Source organism: Vigna unguiculata, chromosome 7 (assembly GCF_037176805.1).
Source record: "Vigna unguiculata cultivar grain cowpea cultivar isolate G323 ecotype 2 chromosome 7, ASM3717680v1, whole genome shotgun sequence".
In the NCBI taxonomy this organism is placed as follows: Eukaryota; Viridiplantae; Streptophyta; class Magnoliopsida; order Fabales; family Fabaceae; genus Vigna; species Vigna unguiculata.
In genome coordinates this window covers 4,399,936-4,419,681 of record NC_140798.1, presented here as the reverse complement: position 1 = coordinate 4,419,681, position 19,746 = coordinate 4,399,936, and the positions used below count along the sequence as shown (strand labels likewise).

At 30.4% G+C, this 19,746-nt stretch overlaps 3 protein-coding genes across 10 annotated transcripts in view; all 3 read right to left on the bottom strand.

Annotated features, from left to right (window-relative positions):
• Nucleotides 1-388: 388 nt before the first annotated feature.
• Nucleotides 389-1,956, bottom strand: LOC114190678 (gibberellin-regulated protein 9-like). The gene is made up of 4 exons (XM_028079654.2): nt 1,742-1,956; nt 1,344-1,397; nt 1,165-1,225; nt 389-740 (listed from the first exon to the last, which is right to left on the bottom strand). The coding sequence occupies exons 1-4, from the start codon at nt 1,784-1,786 to the stop codon at nt 559-561; spliced, it is 342 nt and encodes a 113-aa protein (XP_027935455.1). The 5' UTR covers nt 1,787-1,956; the 3' UTR covers nt 389-558.
• Nucleotides 1,957-3,440: 1,484 nt separating this feature from the next.
• LOC114189948 (ubiquitin-conjugating enzyme E2 28-like) lies at nt 3,441-8,179 on the bottom strand. Its single transcript, XM_028078676.2, has 4 exons — nt 8,053-8,179; nt 6,693-6,780; nt 3,881-4,008; nt 3,441-3,809 (listed from the first exon to the last, which is right to left on the bottom strand). Exons 2-4 carry the CDS (start codon nt 6,760-6,762, stop codon nt 3,561-3,563), a joined length of 447 nt encoding a protein of 148 aa, XP_027934477.1. The 5' UTR covers nt 6,763-6,780; nt 8,053-8,179; the 3' UTR covers nt 3,441-3,560.
• A 4,477-nt stretch (nt 8,180-12,656) lies between these two features.
• LOC114191677 (uncharacterized) overlaps nt 12,657-19,746 on the bottom strand; it is a 42,609-nt gene continuing 35,519 nt past the window's right edge. For all 8 annotated transcript variants that reach the window (XM_028081015.2, XM_028081020.2, XM_085665084.1 and 5 more), the window contains 6 exons: nt 19,106-19,236; nt 18,446-18,592; nt 17,822-17,950; nt 17,634-17,732; nt 16,713-16,751; nt 12,657-13,131 (listed from right to left, as the gene is read on the bottom strand). In XM_028081015.2, coding sequence (XP_027936816.1) covers nt 12,994-13,131; nt 16,713-16,751; nt 17,634-17,732; nt 17,822-17,950; nt 18,446-18,592; nt 19,106-19,236 — 683 coding nt within the window. In that variant the 3' untranslated portion in view covers nt 12,657-12,993. The remainder of the gene's footprint in view (nt 13,132-16,712; nt 16,752-17,633; nt 17,733-17,821; nt 17,951-18,445; nt 18,593-19,105; nt 19,237-19,746) is intronic.

Sequence of the window (19,746 nt, the reverse complement as noted above, 5' to 3'; positions counted from 1 at the left end):
AAAATAACAAAAACTATGATGTGATGACATGACAGACACTTTGCTTGATCATACAAATGAACATGACAAAATGCTGATTTCTGTTGATTTTGTTGGAGTAACACACTTATCTCTTCTGAAAATATATATATATATATATATATATATATATATATATATATATATATATATATATATATATATATGACATGGCAGACTATTATCTTGTGATGAAATGGTCATGATAATGGGGTTTAGCGCAGCTTAAGAACTTGCGTCCTTCAGGTTTAGCGCAACATAAGTGATTAACGATACTTTTATATGCTTTGTATTAAACATGTTGCAAGTCTTAAAACTAAATCTTAAACTAAATCTTATGTTTCACACTGTAGGTAATGCAAGGTAAAAGTTGACGGAATAACCAATTTTCTTGTTTATATATATAACGAAAAACAGAAAAGAAACAAAAGAAATCTGTCACAAAAGACAGAACGAAATTACAGAACAGTAAACTACTGCGACATTTTATTCGAAATACACTGAATCGATCATAAACATTGAAATGAATTCGAAATAATTTTAAGGGCACTTAGGCTTATTCCCGTGAGTCTTGAGGCGTGCATAACAAGGACAAAGATTTTTATGGCCATAGGTCCCAGGTGGCACACACCCACATCTCTCACAACATGACTTACATGCTCTTTTGCATCTCTTTCTTTTCAATGCTTTGCTGCATCTTCGAGAACATTCATACTTGCAGTCTACTTACACCAAACAAATCATTTAACATATAATTAATTACATCAATAATTATTCAATTATAAATTAAATTATGGAAATTTATTACTATTAATTCTTCCAAAGAAATATATCATAGAGACGAGGATTATGATTTAAAAGGTGAATTAATCATCACTTATAAGTCTACTCATCTATAACAACATCAATTACCACTGATAATTTTGGAATGAAGATACATTTGTATGCAATTTCAGATTGAAGATAATATATGGACAAAATGAAAACAATTGGTCGAACAAGATGAGAAATTGTGTTTTGTGTTTTGAATGCATATTTTTTTTTTTTACCATTTTACATTAAACCATTCCCAATTTTGCATTCCTCCAAATAACTACAAACTGAAAATTATATATTAAAAAGAAAAAAAAAAATGAAACAACTTACTGATTTTGTGGAGATGGAAATGTTTGTTCTTGAGATCCACATTCTTACTTCCTCCATATGTCTGTAACCAAAACACAATCTTAGTAGATAGTTTACAAAATGAAGAAAAACAAGTAATGTATAATGTATCAACTCATTTACATGCATGCATTAACGAATCAAAGAAATGATAGACTCACATTTTGAAGAAAACTGGCCACTCCGGTGCTGTTGGAGGAAGCTTCTGCAAAAGCCTGGAATGAGAAATTACACACCAAGGTACTAATCATCTCAACTTTTGTAAAATACACTTTCAATTTAAAAATAAAAATAAAAATATGAATTAAAAGTCTCAATAAAATTCAATAACATATAAAAAAAGAAGAAACTTACAAAATACAACAAAATGCTATCATGTTATTTTATACAAATAACACATAACTAGTGAATCTCTTACAAGTAAATTTAAGTCTAACATAATTCTACTGAACCGGAATGTGAAGTAAAATTTGTATTGATTATAAATTTATCTTTATCTTTGGTGGAGATTTTTGACAAAATCCAAGCAGAACTGAGATTGTATACAAATAGTGTGTACCTGTAGTAGTAGAAGAAGAGCAAGAATGAAGAGTCTGAAATCCATGTTTTGGTGGGATGATGAAGTGAAGAAGAGGTGAATTTATATGTGCATTGTTTAGGTAGTTTTAGCTTTATCACTTAGAAGACTTTAGAAGGAACTGATAAAAGCAAATTCACAGGATTGAGATGATGAGTGCTTTAAAAAATGAGCTATTTTGGAAGCTTTCTTCATTTTTGGTTTTATTGGTTATTATACTGAGTGCACAGCTGTGCGATGCTTTAGCTGCATATCAGATCACGAGAAAAATTCAGAGACATTGGTCCCCACTCTGCTTCTCACCAAAATTTTATCTGCAATCCTTAGTGTGAATAAGAACAGTATAGCTAAGTAACAGAAGAAAAAGAAAACATGAAGTGATATTTTTTCCCAGCTAGTTAAAGAACCAAACAAAATTTACTATAAGATAGCATATTAGAACTCTCAAGAAGTTGAATTATGACATCAGTTTTGTCACCACTTAGAAATCTTTGGGGAGACACAATTGATATTTGTTCTCCTTTTTTAAAGGAAAGAGAATTTGAGCGAAAAGTTTATGTTAGTAAAACTAAATAACTAATTAAATAAACAAATTAATGTAAAATAATTAAGTTATTTATATAGGCTATGGAATAGTATGTACATGAAAATTAAAAATATGTAAAATTGAATTAATTAATATTATTAAAATGAAATTGAATTAAAAATGAAGTGTTTATTGATTTAAATTGTTAGTGTTTTGCAATTTCGTTCAATATTTATACTATTTGAATATACTTATTAACTTAATTGTATAGTATATTGATAATTTCGTTCAATAGTGAAATTTTGCAATTTAAGAGTAATTTAACTGTGACATACTTATTATTAAGATTTGAAAATTATGTGTTTAAATTTTCGAATAATATGAGTAGTTACGTTACCGTATTGGAGAAAACAACAACTAAACATGAAAATGTAGTTTAAAATTGGCAAACTATTTCAGGTCGTTATCATCATTTGTTGATGTTCATGTATGAAGACATAATTTCTTGGACATACATTTAAAATATAATAGAAAATTCAACAATTATGAAAGATAATAATTAGAAATTCTAATTAGTCAAGTGCAAGACATGTCATCACTGCATAGTTTAGGTAATCAATTCTTCAAATTAACTATCCAATTTGATCACAACAGGAAATATCACCAACCTCTTCAAATCCGAAAGATAATGAAAAACTATTTTCAGAGAAATTAAATGGAAACAAAGTTGATATTTTCAAGGTTTAGCTAAGGAAAAAACTTCCAACAACACTAAATGGAATTCAATTTTGAAAACAAAAAATACGTGCATAGACCAAGTCTATCTTTATGGTTCAAGTTTGCAATTGTTTTTGTCTCCTTTTGTTAAGAAGTATAAATCTAAATCAACTTTACAAAAGTGAATTATAAGATAAGATTTACCCATTTATATATTATAAATTTATTTGAAACCATTTTATATGTTATTTCTCAGTTTGATGATATAATTTTCCATTTGCAAATGTGAATGCATTCACACCTCTTTTCCTCATCCAGCTGAAGTCTTAGCTTTCCGGATTCCACATGTTCCATTCCGAGATATTCGAAATATATGTTTTGAAAAATAGTTTTAAAAAAATAAAAAATAAAAAGAAGCGGAAAAGAAAAGGCAAAATATTAATAGGTAAAAAGTGTTTCCGGGGTTTTAATTATTATAAGATGAAAGCAGAAGGCACTATATATGTATTATATGTACCGACGACAGAAAAGGGATCCCCAGAAGCATAATATGTTGTTCTAACTCATGGCGTATTTCTGAGTCCAAGAACGGGCAGTGCTCTCGTACTTTGCTCTGTCTGTCTTGTACATGTGAGCAATATCAGGCACCAAAGGATCATCTGGGTTCGGATCTGTCAGCAGAGAGCATATTGACAATAGCACCTTCGAAACTGTTAGTGCAGGACTCCACTGCTCTTTCAGAATGTCCAAACAGATACTTCCATTGCTGTTTATGTTAGGGTGAAATACCTTCGTTCGGAACGAAACCTACAATACAAAACCAACATTCTAAATATTCAGTATCACATAACAAATTTAGGCCTAGTTAATAGTCTTACCTTTGGTGGCTTAAACGGATAATCCGGTGGGAAGTGAATGGTCACCAGGAATACACCTCCAGCATAAGGGCTGTCTGCTGGACCCATGATAGTAGCTTGCCAATGAAACATGTCATCACCAACAGGGCCTGAAAAATAACGGAATATACAAGATTCGTGATAGCCTTCCCATAGAAATAATATAGCTTTAGGTGCATTTGATACAGATAAATAACTACATATAACGTTATTTATGTCATTTACATTTTATACATACAAACAAGGTATTTGGCTGTTGGTGTTCCTACATGAAGCTGTGACCAAAACATCATAATCAATTCAAATCTGCATATAGCTTCCGTTACTCTCAACCAACCCTCTAATTCTTATTCATTCTGTAATAGCATCCTTCTCTAATCGCTAGGCATTTGCTCTCTTATTTTATAAACATGCATCTATACCCATAATCTTTCTTCATAAAATTGACCAAAAAAATTCATATTATAGAACCCGTTTCATTATAGTTCTCAAGCTCAAATAGTGTTTTGTATACACACATTATACATGCTACTGAATTAATACTAATTATATGCAAATATACTGAAAAAAAAAAGTCAGTTCATGAAATAATTGTAATTAACAAAAAAAATAAACAGAGTGCAAAATTTGAACGAAAAAGAATGAACAAAGGAAAAAAAACATATCTTTGCACACACAAAGAATGAACACGAACAATACAAAACAAATGAAAAAGAAAAGGGGAAAAAAATTAAACATGAATAAGGATTGGGTTGAGAAGGTCCTAGCCAAAAATCTCAGGAGAGAAGCCTGGGATGCACACAGAAGCCATACTATACATGACCGGCCGCTAATCCAATCTGCTATAGTGGTCGCAACACTAAACAACAGCACTACAATGGCCAAATAGTGGCCAGTGGCTGCTCTGCTCCACTACTCATCATCACCATAGTATATGCTCTTAATAAATAACTTTGATACAAAATCATTCTTTTTCTTAAACATTACAAAGAGAATGTTCTATTTTATAACATTGCAATTAAATCCCTCTATTATTGTAAAAAAAAAATGAAAATTTTTCAAATAAAAGTTAAAAAATAATTAATAAAAAAATTACCATTTTATATAGAAAAGAAAAAGGCTTATTTTAATTTTTGTAATAAAAAATTAATATTAACTTAGTCAAGAAATGTAAAAAAATATAATACACCAAATTTAATGTCGAGAATTCAATAATGAATAATATAACTTTTTTCATTTTATTACTATTACTATTTTTATTAGTAACAATTCAAATGATTAAGTTTTTGATAATTGTATGATTAAGCTACTGAATTTCTTATAATAATATTCTGAATCAATCCTTGCGATTAATAATTTCAATCTTTCAATATAGAGCATAAAAAAGGGGAAAATGTATAATGTTTAAGAAATGGAAGGGATTTTATGAAACTAGTCAAAATCTGTAAAAGGGGATTTTATTCATTTCCATTTAAAAAATAAAGGTTTAAGGTTTAAGAGTATGGTTTTTATATTTATCAAATAGGAGTGATTTTGTGTAAGAAAGATAGGTTGGAATAGTTTTCTTTTTCTCTAGATTAAATTTGAATCCATATTCCTACCATTAAACTTTCCATCATTGTATCCTTTATTCACTTAAAACAAAATATCAATTTCCTTGTCCAGATATGACCAATGTTATAATGGTGGATAACAGCAGGCCAAAACTCTGCCACATACACAAAGCAAATGGCATGGTGGCCTGGGGCAGAAGCCATGACAGACAGGCAACACAAACACACACATATAACTAAAATAAAGAGTATAAAAAAATTAAAAAGCAGAGTATGCTTGACTTTTATTTTTGCTTAACATTGTCCTAGAAGGGAGAAGGATTGGAAACAACATTATAGATTTAATCGAAAAAAGTTAGAAAACAGAGAAAAAAATTGTGTTAAAAAATAACAGAAACAGAAAAATGAAGAAAATAACAGAACAGAATAAACACAACAAGAACAAGATATCAATGTTGCAGAAACACTGAAACAGAAAAGAGAAATGAAGAAATAACAGAAAATACGAAAAAGAAAATCGTAATTGACAAAGAAAGATCAGGCACTCGCAGTAATAGACAAACAAAAAAGAAGTGAACAGAAAGAACATGCAGAGAAAAAGAAAGAGGTGGTCACGAAAACATTTGCCAGAGCTCTGGGCGCTATCATTCAAATTGCCAGCAAGAGGAAGAACAAAACGAAATGAAGAAATGAAGCCCGACAATGAAATAGCCCTAAAATGAATAAAAATAAAAGAGGTGGATGGCATCATAAAATAATTTGGCAGCTAGCAAAAGGCAGCATGCACAAAAAAACACCACATCATTGAGGTATGGTAGCACCATAACTGCTTTTTCCTAATTAATTAACCACTTTAAATCATTTTTGATAACTATAAGGCCTGTTTAATAGTGACAATTTATGTTATAAAATAACAAATAAATTAGAAGATAATAGCCTAAGATGAGAAGTAAATAGTGTATACAAGAAACACTTCAAATCAGTACAGAGCTATTATAAGCAAGTTTAGAAGCCACGGAACGAAATGACAAATAAGATAGAAGAAAAAACAAATTAGATTAGAGTCAAAAGACAACACAAGAAAAGCATTTCTACTCATGAAAAAGGAGACACACAAGGGTTATAGGTACAGATCATTCTGAATTATTAAACAACAGGATTAAACAATAAGACACCCAAGGGTGATAAAGCGATGGAGAAAGGGGAAAGTAAACAACAGAGAGAATCTCAGGCAAACAAACCAGCACTGCAGGAAACAGGAGGGTCCTTCTGCAAATCCTTCAACTCCTTAGTAATGCGTTTCGAAGCCATCACAAGTGTACAGTGTACCTACATTTAAGATAAATTTCAGGCTTCGTTTACCTTTTGGGGCAATTTGTGAACCAATATAAACATAAATGCATTTAAATTACATCTTCCTCAGTTTCAAAAACAGAATGAATAAAAACCATGAGGACCGAGAATAAAAACTAATTCAATTTACAACTTATGAAGGTAATACAAACAGACAATAAATAAAATGGTTCATTGCAGTTTTTTTTTTCTTTTTTCAAATCACGTAGACTATATCAAAAGGATTTAACACAAGATAAAAAGTTCATTTCGAATCAAACACCATGCAGAATAATAGATACAAGTTTGACAGGTAAAATAACTTCAGCTGTAAGGAAACAATACTACCTTAAGTTGTCAGGAAACATAACTACGATGGCTACCATTTTACTCCATTAACGTTTTTATCCTTCGAAATAGTGAAAATGCCATGAGACAACAATAAGAAGAAAACAGAAATGGGATGCCTATAGCATGAGGAGTTGGGTCTGGGGAACCTCACAAGCAGAGAAGCTATTTGATTAAAAAAAACATGTTTGATTGGTTTGATGTTCTAAAATATCAGACAATTTGAAACAAGCAAAACATCTAAAGTGGCAATTCTTTTCGAAAGGAGGGGACGACGTATAAACAACCTTCTTCAATGCACAAAAACGAAACATTAACTGATATAAATTATCACAAAAAAAAGGGAACCCCTATGATAGCATTAGCACAATAGCCAATTCAAGGAAATCGCATCTACCCTCGGGGGAAATATCACAGAAACCAAAATATGATTTCACTCTGATTTGATCAAACTGATTTGACTACACAGCGAAAGACTTTGCAACAGAAAAACATGAAGTCAATTTTCAGCCAAAACATGACGAGTACAAAAAACTATGACTTAAATCACAACCAACCAAAAGATTTCACCACATTAAAAATAACAACAACAAGAATAAGTGAAACCCAGGATTTAAACCATAAGTGGTTTGCACACGGATTACTGAGTGCACAGCAACATAAAACATATCTCTAAGCACACAAACGAGTAAAAGGAAAACAAAAAACAAAAAACTACAAGTCCCGCTGTCAAACAGCAACAAAGAAAGAAAATCAACAAAATAAAAAAAAAACAAAAACGAAATCAACCCTAAAATCGGAAAAATCAAATTAGACCAGCGCGATAATACGATCAAGCAAAGCAAACGCGAAGAGGAAACGTTGCAGAGAGAAAGAAACGAGATAAGAAAAATGAAGATTATCGAAAGGAGTGTGAGATACCTTGAAATCCTAGGGTTTGAAGTTTGATCAGCGATGAGAAAGCGTTGAGGAGTGGAAGAGTGAGTCTTTGAGGCTATTCCTTATATAATCTTCCGTGCTAATGCTATGCTTGCCATGCACGTGAGGGAGCAAAATAATTAATTAATTAAAAATTCGCACTTTTTTTTCTTCTACATTATTTTATTCTCTTCGGGATATAATATAATGTATAATTAATAAGTAACTAATAATTAATATTTTATACTTGACACTTACGCTCAATTGTCCTCCTATCTGACAAAGATTAAATTAATAAAACATTAATCATGAAATAAGTATTTTAAACATCACTATTAGCTTACAATAATCAATTCATAGTTCACGATCTCAATTGTCACTCACGTTAGTAAATAAAATATATTAAAAAATCAACAATAAATTTCGTTAACTTCAGTTTGTCATTTAAATTTAAATTGACTTATGCATTGTAAGTTCTTAAAGCTAAAAATTATTAAGTTATTAAACATAAAAATGATTATGGATGACATGATTGATGAAAATGTGAGAATAATAATTTTAATTTTGGTTGACGGGTCGATTATAATACTAAAGATGTTATCTATGAGGTATAATATTGTGGAATAACATGTTTTAGATCGTTAATTTAATTTCTTCCTTTACAGGAAAGAGTATAATGTTCACAAAAATGCATGAAATAAAACGATTTGATAAATTCATCAAGTGGGGATTAGAGAGATTACTACATAAAAGTGTATCAATTCAAACAACGATCCAAATATTTCACACATTTAAAGGTTGTGTAGGAAAAATTGAAAGTCTATTGAATGAAATGAAAAGTAATAAGCGATTTTGAGGGAAAAAAAAAGACTATGTGATTATGTTCTTAATGATCATGTTATATTTGTTTAAATGAAATAATGTTTATAGAAAAAAGGAAAAAGATTTGGTAGGATTTGTACATTTTGTAGCATACCGGAACATATAGTGTGTGTTTGGTTTTCAGTTTGGGAATCCAAACCCAAGTTTACTTTATATTGAAAATCACAAATGATGTTTGACAAATTTTTGTTCTGTTTCATTGAGTTCTAAACGTGAATTGTTTTCAAAGTAAAACCATAAAGTTTTTCCGTTGGATGAAATCTTCAATTTCATTCAACCAACTTACTTTTTCTAAATGCAATCTGAACACACCCATAGTGTCGAGTCAAAGTATCTAATAGACTACGTTTAATGACATGCACCTATCTTCTCAAGGTTAACATTTAATCATTTTTATTATTAGATGGTTATTTTATTTGGTCAATTTGAATTTTTGTTTTCTAGTTTTGTAGATACTTATGTTGTAGTTAGCCTATATACACTAAAGCCTAACTAATGCTTTGAAAGTGTGGATTATATGTGCTTATATAGTTCTTATTGATCATTTTTTATAATTACTTATTTCTTGTTTGAATATTTGATATTTGTGTGATCAATGTATTTAGTTAATGTATTTAGTGTTGAGAAAGTAAGTTGAGTTTAAGAGGGGGAGGAGTAATTGAACTTAGAAACAAAACTTCAATTATCATTTTTATAGAAAAACAAATATTTCTTCGAATCAAAGTATTCAGCATAAAGTTTCTTAAAACAAATTTTAAAATATTGAGCTAATTTAACTTAAATTCGGCGAACGAACTTAAAAGAAACTAGAAAAAAAAAATACAACAATTTTATATTGGTTCACCTTCTTAAGAAAATTACATTCAATTACTTTATCATCTTAACCAAGCTAATTCATTATAATCAAAATTTTACACAACCACTATAAGAAAAACAAGAAAAAATAGAAACAATGACAAGATTTTGAATCCTACAAAACCCTTGCATCCAGGGCGGACCTATTTGGGGGCAGGGAGGGGCCCTGCCCCTTCCCCAAAATTTTGATTTTTTTTTAGTTATATATATATATATATATATATATATATATATATATATATATATATATATATATATATATATATATATATATATATATATATATAATTTAGAAAATTTTTAAATTTTTTTAAATTGTAGGAAATGTATATTAAAAATTAATAAAAATTATATTTTTTAATTTTATTTCTTTTATTTAAACATAATATTTAATGTAAATATATAATAAAACATAAAATTAAATATAATAAAAATAAAAATAAAATTTAATTTAAATATATAATAAAACATAAAATTAAATATAATAAAAAATAAAAATATTCACATTTAATTTCTCTTTTGGTTCCTGTTTTTTATTTAAAAATTAACACTAGGATTAGGTTAATTACACCAATAAAGCAAATCATTCATATTAAGAGTCTCAATTTTAATGAACAAATCATTGACCTGTTTCAAAGAATTTTGCGAAATTTATCATAAAAGATTGAATTACATATATTTTTCAAAAATCAAGATCAAATTGAGATTTAAAAAAAAAAATAGAGGACCAATTTTTAAAGGAAATCATGAATCAAAAAGTAATTAAACCAAATAGTTATTAACATAATTTTTATTTTCCTTTTCATTGTCTTTTTAATTTTTCACAAATTGTAATAATTTATCACTCTCATATATCATCCTTTTGTTTTTAAAGAAAAAAAGTTAGACATAAACTCATTATATTTCTCATTTATCCTCTTCATTTCCCGTCTCTTGTCTTACTTGATAATGAACACATTATTTTTTTTATCTCATGAGCTTTTTGTATATTCATTTTTTTATGAATATAGAAAAAAATAATAATGTATTATGTATTAGTAATAATGAATATATTTTTCTTTTAATAATTATGTGTCTTAATTTTTTATTAGGTATGACTAATTTTTATTTTAATATTTTCTTATGTTTATAATCTATTATTGAAATTTTAAAGATTACATTCAATTGCTTTTAAAATCAAATGATGCAATTGCTTTTATTTTCAGGAACTCTCATAGTATTTGGATAGTTGAAATTCCATAACCATATAAGTTAAAGATACGCGCATAAACTATTTACATTTTGTAATGACAAAAAAATTATAGAGAATATATTTACAAGTAAGACATTAAATATTTTTTAATTATTTTAAATTAGAAATGATAATTATTAATTTCATATGTTAGTATAGAAACTTCCACGAATTTTAAGTAAAGATAAAAAAGTCCATTAAGAAAGCTTTACGACATTACATCTTTGGATCTAAACGTGTAGAAAATAATTCCTACATTTCATTACCCATAACACACTTTCAAATTGACCATTGCAGAACTGTTAAAATATATTTTAGAAATTATAAAATGTACCTTTCAACTTTCCAAAATTTGTCAATTGACTTTCCTAATATACAAACTTAAACTACGAAAATCATGAATCACTCCTGAAAGTACCTTATGAATAAACCTTACAAATGAACAAGGTTGACATTAAGAAAGAAAAAAAAAATTTCCTATTTCACAATCCATAAAATTTTTAATAGAGTGCAATTTGAAACTTCTTCCTTTGTAACTACGAGTTGGACTTTCCAAAACAGTATGTTCCACTTCTAAAATCTAAAATTGGTAACACAAAATCTAAATTTAGTATTCTAGATTTTCCAATCCAAAAGATTTCCAAAAAACGCAATCTAAAAAAAAAAAGAGGCAACAATGGAGTCTTATCATTGTAACAAAAAAAGAAAAGAAAAGAGGCAAAGTGGTCGTTTTCAGAATTTTGAGGGTGCAGAAAGCAAAACCCATCATTGCTATACTTATTACCAAAGAGGACAAAACAAACAAAAAGAGTTTTTCTTTCTACACCCTAATATTACTTTTTACACCTCATACTAACAGAAAAACACTTAAAGGCAATCCTCACGGCTGCAGAGAATAGAGGAAGAACATGTTGCTAAAAATTACTCATTTTAGAAAGTGTGTTTTAAAAATCTTATTTCAAAAAACTTGTTCTTAAATAATCATTCCAAAATATATCACATATTTAAGAAAATTTGTTTCAGAAATCTCATTCTAGAAATTTTATTAAGAAAAAAAAGTCACTTTTAAAAATAGTTAAATAATCAGTTTAAAAATTATGAGTGTGCAACAGGACGTTCTTACCATTGCATAACCTTATCACATGACATTCTATTTGTCACAACTTATAAAGATATGCCAACAAATACCAAAATACCGAACAAAATATAGTACCAACATATTTAAAATAAACATTACTAATATTAGAAACACTTTTTTTTTCCTAAATCCGTGTGAAAAAATATTGGAAGTAAATCAATCTAAAATAAAGAATTGCTATAAAAATATCATCATACAAAGATAATTCCCGGTAGATAATGATATAAAGTTATACAGAATATTTCAAATTACTCTTGAAATTAGTTTTCAAATTTCATAATTTAATTAACGTTAGTGATCTAAAATGAACTACCTCTCATATTCATTGATGTTAAAACACATTAAAAAACTATTTAGAATATATAAAACATTATTCTATTTAGACTACAATACTCTAATTCAATATTTCACTATTTATACTAAAACTATAGCAATTATTAAATAGGGTACAGGTGAAGAAAATAGTAATGATTCTTCGAAACTGTATATAAAAGGAAGAAATAAAAAAAGGGGATAATCATTAAGAATTAGAACTGATTAGAGTACCTACAATTTACAAATACCCTTTAAATTTACCAATATTCCAGTGCAACTAGGAATTGCTATATTCCATCCCTTTCAAAATACCAGTTCAACTAGGGTATGCCAATATGTGATCAAACCTTTCATCAAACAAATCCCCCAACCCCCCAAAAAAAAAGGTAATCTCATTCCCCCCTCTCGAAAGAACAAAAACGAATCATGGTAGAGATGTACGAGGACCCTAAAAAATAAAAGAGAATAAAAGCAGATACGATATGGTTTCTGGGCTGGCCAAAATTATTCTGCCAAAGAAATGCTATTTGGCACAAAACTCAGTCTTGAACTTGGTGAGGTTCTGAGAGAATTTATCCCTGTTTTTTCCATCCAAGCTGAGCGTCACATCTGTCATAAGCTTGTCAAAACACAAAGAAAGTCGCTGGTGTTGGTCTGGTGGCTGCAAAACAATTCAAGGAAAATTAAGATTCTAAGGCATGAGATTATTGCTACTTCTATTGCAAAAAGAATACGTAAAAAACCTATCTGTGTAGACTGTACAAGGCTGGTTAAAAGCCTAACTTTGGCTAATCTTAAACGTTTAATTGCTTTTATTTACAAATCATAAACTTCATATCAGAATATATATGGCAGTATGTGACCATGGATTTGATTGAAAGGTTGCCATTGCCACATTCGTTTGGGAAGCAGGTCATCCTGGTAGTGGTGTATAGGCTTGAGTAAGACGGCTCATTTCATGGCTCTTTCTCATCCTTATACAGCCAGTGAGGTAGCTCAAATGTATATGGATAAAGTGTTCAAACTACATGGGTATCCTAGTACAATCCCCAGTGGCAAAGATACTGTTTTTGTTAGTCAATTTTGACAAGAGTTCATGGCTATGCAAGGAATTCAGATTCAGTTATCTTCCAGCTATCATCCACAAACAGACCGCCAAACAGAAGTGGTTAGTCGATGTCTTGAAACATATCTGAGATGCATGTGCTCGGACTCCCCACAAAGATGGTCTGATTACCTTCAACAGAATGGTTCTACAATACGTCAAACCACACTGCCATAAAAGCCAGCCCATTTGGAATAATGTATGGCCAGCCAACTCCTATACACCTTCCCTATCTCCCAGGCGAATCAAAAGTGGAGTTAGTGAACAGGAGTTTAGCAAAACGTGAAGAAATGTTGAAGATCCTCAAATTCCACTTGAGAAGGGCGCAAGATAGGATGAGGCAAACAGCAAATCAGCACAAAAAAGACTAACAATTTCAGATTGGTGATTTAAATTACTCCCATTCGGACAGGTGTCAATCTTTGAAGCCCGGATACGACATGGACATGGACAAGACACAGACACAGAGATACGGCTACATTGAAAAAAGAGATACGGCTACATTAAAAAAACATAGGATACGAGACACAACACACATATATATATATATATATATATATATATATATATATTAGTTTCAAACTTTTAACTAACACATTGTCAACTATTATAAAAATAAATCTAATCTATTTATCTAATATCCAAAAAAGTGAAAAATAGTGATCATATAAGATTTTTTTTCTTACTTTTATAATCATAATAGAAACTTACGTGATAAGTTTACAAGTTTATGGGTTTTTTAGAAAATCATTGAATTTTTTATTATTAAATTATGGTAAAGTCATGTCAAAATCATGTCAAAGACAAAAAAATGTCTTCCAAATTAGAAACTTTACTGACACGTGTGTCGTACGAGTATGTACACGTGTCGGTGTCCGATACGTATCAGACACGAGACACGCCAAGCCCCATGTACTTTGGTCCATTTAAGATAATAGACAAATAGGAGTTGTTGAATATAAACTGGAGCTGCCACAACTAGTAAGATTCATAATGTTTTTCATGTTTCCCAATTAAGTTACTTCGACTCAGGTACCATACTTGCAAGAAGACGTACTTATGGATAAAGAACGTGAAAAGATTGTGGACAGATGACCGTGAGGAGACAAGGAAAGCCAGTGACTAAAGTCCTTGTACAGTGGAAACATCGTTTACAAGAGGACTCGATGTGGGAGTATTACTACGACCTCAAGAAGAAATATTTGTCGATCCTTGAGGACAAGGATGGTGTTATGGGGGGCATTGTTATGAATAACTGAAGTGACAGTTTACCTTTATAACAATTACGTTAGTTTTTCATATTGTAATAAATAGTTTCAGTTTGGTTATGGAAGGGTACAGTAATATTGAATTGATCTCTACCTCCCCTGCTTGTAGACTTTCTTTCTTTGTATAACATTCGGAATATTGATTGTTTCCCTATTATCTGTAGTTCTTCGATAGATATCCTAGAACCACGTTTCTTTTATCAAAGCTTTTGTAGTTTAATTCACACCACTCTTGAACTCAAGCCTATATTCCTATCTATTCTGCCACTGTCTTTGATGAGTTTCAAGTGTCCTCTACGTGTTCTAGGCAGCACTAACTTAGGAATATATTTTGTCGATCTATCAAACCATACAAACATCAACATGAATTAGGTATCCACGCACCATCACATGCGTCATCTCTCTCGCAATCTTGCATCTCCAATGGACATGTGGAAGCATGTGAAGTGACACCTAGTGGACTTATGCTCAAGTTTCCTCCTTCGTGCACTCCTACCATTGTGGTGATGGCTCCATCAATGTTCTTGGTGATCCAATCTACTTTAGTCACTATGGAAATTATTTTATTATTTTTTTTTTCAGATTTCAAGTTGGAAGGAGAGAGAATTGTGTAACAAAACGAATGGAAATATTTGTCAGCAAGTCTTTTCATTCCCATGAAATGTGCGCCAGATTGATATAAAGTGTTGCTTGATTGTCACAGTAATGGAAATATTTATCAGCAAGTCTGTGTAAAGTCAGAACCAAGAAAAACTTTGACCGCTGCTCTAATTCTTAAGCAAGAGTAGAGGCAAAAGGTAATAACTCATTAAATTCATGAAAAAGAGCATGTGTCTTACCCAAATAATCAGCCATAGGGTCCTGATTGCCCGAAACATTTGTTTTAAAGAGGATTGGATTGTATTTTTGAGAACCATGCATATATGAGGAAAAATTCTCTTCTAACGTGGAAGATCACTAGGAGTAATATCAGTCACTTTTTGAGTAAGATGATCAAGATAACCCTGACTCTCAAGCTTGAGTTTAAGGTTTGACGCCCAAGTCGCATAATTCATGAAGATCACTAGGAGTAATATCAGTCACTTTTTGAGTAGGATGATCAAGATACCCCTGACTCTCAAGCTTGAGTTTAAGGTTTGACGCCCAAGTCACATAATTCATGCCATCTAACTTATTAGTGGGCGAATTCACAGGAAGAAGAGATTTCAAAATTGGATGAAGAGGTCTGGAAGAAGAGATTTCAAAATTGGAAGAAGAGGTCTGGAAGAAGAGAGAGAAAAATCCGAAAATACTAAAGAGGTCTGACCAAATCCAAAAAGAGCAGGACGAGAAGAATCCGTTGTAGGTGATCCATGCCGGAGAGGATGGACAACGCGTGAGGGAGCTTCGCTAATCTGATGGCGACGAAAAAAAAGTTGCCAAAATAACCTTAAGCTTTAGATACTATGTTGAATATTGAGAAAAACAGTATAGGGTTAATCTCCCTTGTGTCTAAAATACACAAAGGGTGAATATATTTATAATAAAGTGATACAAGTATATATAGCAACCAAACATAAATATGGTAAATAGAAGATATTCTAATAAACAATATCAACAATATCTACCAATATCATACAATATCTATTTTCCCTAATAAACAATAGATGTTATGTTTCTCTAATAAACAAATTTACCCTTACTTTAGCAAAGTAATTATTCTGTTTAAGACTAAAACATTTATTTAATATCATATTGCAATGATAATAACAGCAAGACACCATTTTATATTTATGCCCATATTAACCTATCCATGCCAAGAATATCAAAAGAGGGAAGCCTGATATACTGCTAAATTGCATAATAAGATGTGCAACAGTTTGGACTTACATAGGAAGCCAAAATTTGAGCCTTCACATTTGTGAACATCTGCAACAAAAATTATCATGTCAATATGCTTGTTTATAATGAAGAAATTACAAAACTTACCGATATCAACATCAACCTGATAAAAATATTACAAAAGTTATCATGTCAATATGGTAGAAGGATATGTAAGAAGAATGCTCCGCCGAAGATTAGATGCATATGAGTTAGATGTGCCCTAGTGTCATACAAGTAATAAAAACAAAGGAAGTATCACGGTTATCAACATCAACCTAATCATAAAATTTCTTGATGCTTTCTAGTGGTAATTCTTCCAATGCAATGAAAATCCTTACTAAAAAACTGCCAAAATAATTTTTGCTGGTGCAAGTGTATGTGCTACTGTATTGTTTAGTAGAGGATATAGATTTACTTCTGGTCAGGGCCAGTTAGTTTGAATCCTGTTAGGAGTTAGTTTCCCTTCTTAGCTTTATATCCCTACATCACAAATCTCAGTGTGTTGTAATCATCTTTCCGTTCTAGTAATAAAACCAGAAGTATGGTTCTGTGAAACTCTTTGAACCTTAATATGGTATCATGAGCTCTGTACGACCTTTGAGATTGTTCCATGGCTTCCAATTCTATACCTCCTCCTGCACTTCATCGCCATAGCTGACTACTACGACTGTCACATTCTCACGTGAAATTTCTAGAAGCTTGATTCAAATATTATATCCTGTGAACTAGTAGGACTAGTGATTAAGGGAAATAAGCTGCATTATTATCTTGTCAATCTAGTTTTTGAAACAATCACGTCAAAAAACAGTATAGACATTACGTGTTCTGATTAGCATGAACAAGCATTCAAATTTATATCATCTGAAACAGTGTCAATAAAGATCAATCAAGTGAATTATAATAGCAATCAGATCGCCAAATAATCACCTCTTCACTAATTAGCATAATGCTCAGGATTGCACGGCTAAGAGTCCACTGATTGCCACGGTCCTCAAATATAACAACTTCAAATAGAGTTCTCAATATCTAAGGAAATTTTAAATCAGAGAAATCACATTGGTGCAAGTTATCGTGAAAAGAAAAATAAACCTTAAGTAAGCTAATTACAAACATACTCTAGAGAAAAGCTCAGCACAGTCAGAAATGAGTCCAGATACATTAAGAGCAGAAGGTGAGGCAGTCAACTCTCCAACAATGACATGGGTGAAATAAAATGTCGCCAAGTTGTCAATTGCATAGGCGCACTACAAATGGAAAGGGAACAATAGAGTTAGTAACTAGAAAAATACCATCTAATAAGAAATTGTCCTTAGTTCTCAATTCATGAGCATATACAATTTTTATTTAGATTATAAACCAAACTTATATTTAACACCAGTAAATAACATGAATTGAACTATACTGGGGAATCAACGACCATAATATTTAGCTTGCGTAATTTTTTTGGTATATAAAAAAGGATAAAAAAAGGAACATGCAGGAATGGTGTAGTTAGATGTACTAATTGATGAATATAGGTGGTGGAGATGTTTTATGTGGGAGTCTGCTCAAAGTATATCTACACAATGCATATAAATACACTATAACAGGATATCATTGTTTATTTACTTTTTTGGTCATATGCATATCTATGTAACACATACAACTAACATATTATAAAATATCCTTCTCTCCTAAGCAAAGAAAAAAAAAAATTAATTGAATTATCACAACTAAAAATGTGCGGAGCTTTTACAAACCTGTGATGATATTTTGTCACTCAAATCTTTAAGCCCTGACTCAAGAGATCCAACAACAAGCATAAATGTAGTTTTATCCAAACTTAAAACAAATGACAAATGACAACTGAAGAGAGAATCCAAGAATGCAAAGTATGCTGCTGCGACCTGGAAAATAGACCAGAAGAAAACAATAAGCTTGTAGTGACCGGTGATCAAGACATAACATCAGAAAGAACTCTATCATTGACTGTTCTTTTTAAGTCAAACTCAGTTGTCATTAATTTTTAGTTCTTTTAGCTGTATTCCAGAAACAAAACTGTAAACATCAGGACTGGCCAACCTGTGTTAAAGAGGAAAAAGAAGCACAAACCAAACTAAATATACATTGAAAAGGTTGATCAAACACTTGTATACAAATTAATTGATATCAGTTTAAGAAAACAAGCAAACCAAATAGTAATCCAAATTTGCTTGCATAATCATTACAAAAATAATTTAAAATTAAACTCTAATGTAGACACAAATGGAAATATTAGATGTAAAGTTTACCAACAATGTATGCCTAATAAACTTTACAGATATATTATAATTACAACACAAAAGTTGAATAAACCAGAGGAAAGCACTTCTATTGTTAGCCAACATATCAAAAGAACATAGAGTAAATGTAGATAATACCTTCCGATATGCAAATATATCAGCTAAAGGAATTGATAATATCATCTTAACAATGATATCAAGAGCATCAACAAGCGCTCTATCACCATAAAGTTCAAAAATACCAAAGTTCACAAAGCTCCCAGATATGGCTGCCAGAAAAAGGAAAATAAACATAAAATCATTGGCAATTTAAATATATGATGATACTATTACATAATATGTTCAATCAATCTTCTTTTGCTACAAAAATCAAAGAGAAAACAGTTAATATTATAAATAATTAGTGTGAAAACAACCTCTAGAATAAAAATAAAAAATAACAGTAAGAGAATTTACGTTTCACTTCTATCACCTTTAACAATCCAGACATACTCACTGTTGTTAGTTGAATATTAAATGCAATATTAAAAGTTGTTGGTAGTATATTAAATGTATTACTAGAAGTTATTAGAAGTTATTAGAAGCTTTTAAAAGATTCTAGAGATCTCTTATAATTGTTACTTTAAGGTTTGAGATCTCTATATATAGAGAAGTTGATGTATTGTTAGAAGTGGGCTTTAAGTCTAACTCAATCCCATAAAACCGGCTTATAAATTGAGGATTGCACCCACTTATATATTGTCAATTTGCTTTATTTCTAGTCAATGTGGAACTTCCAA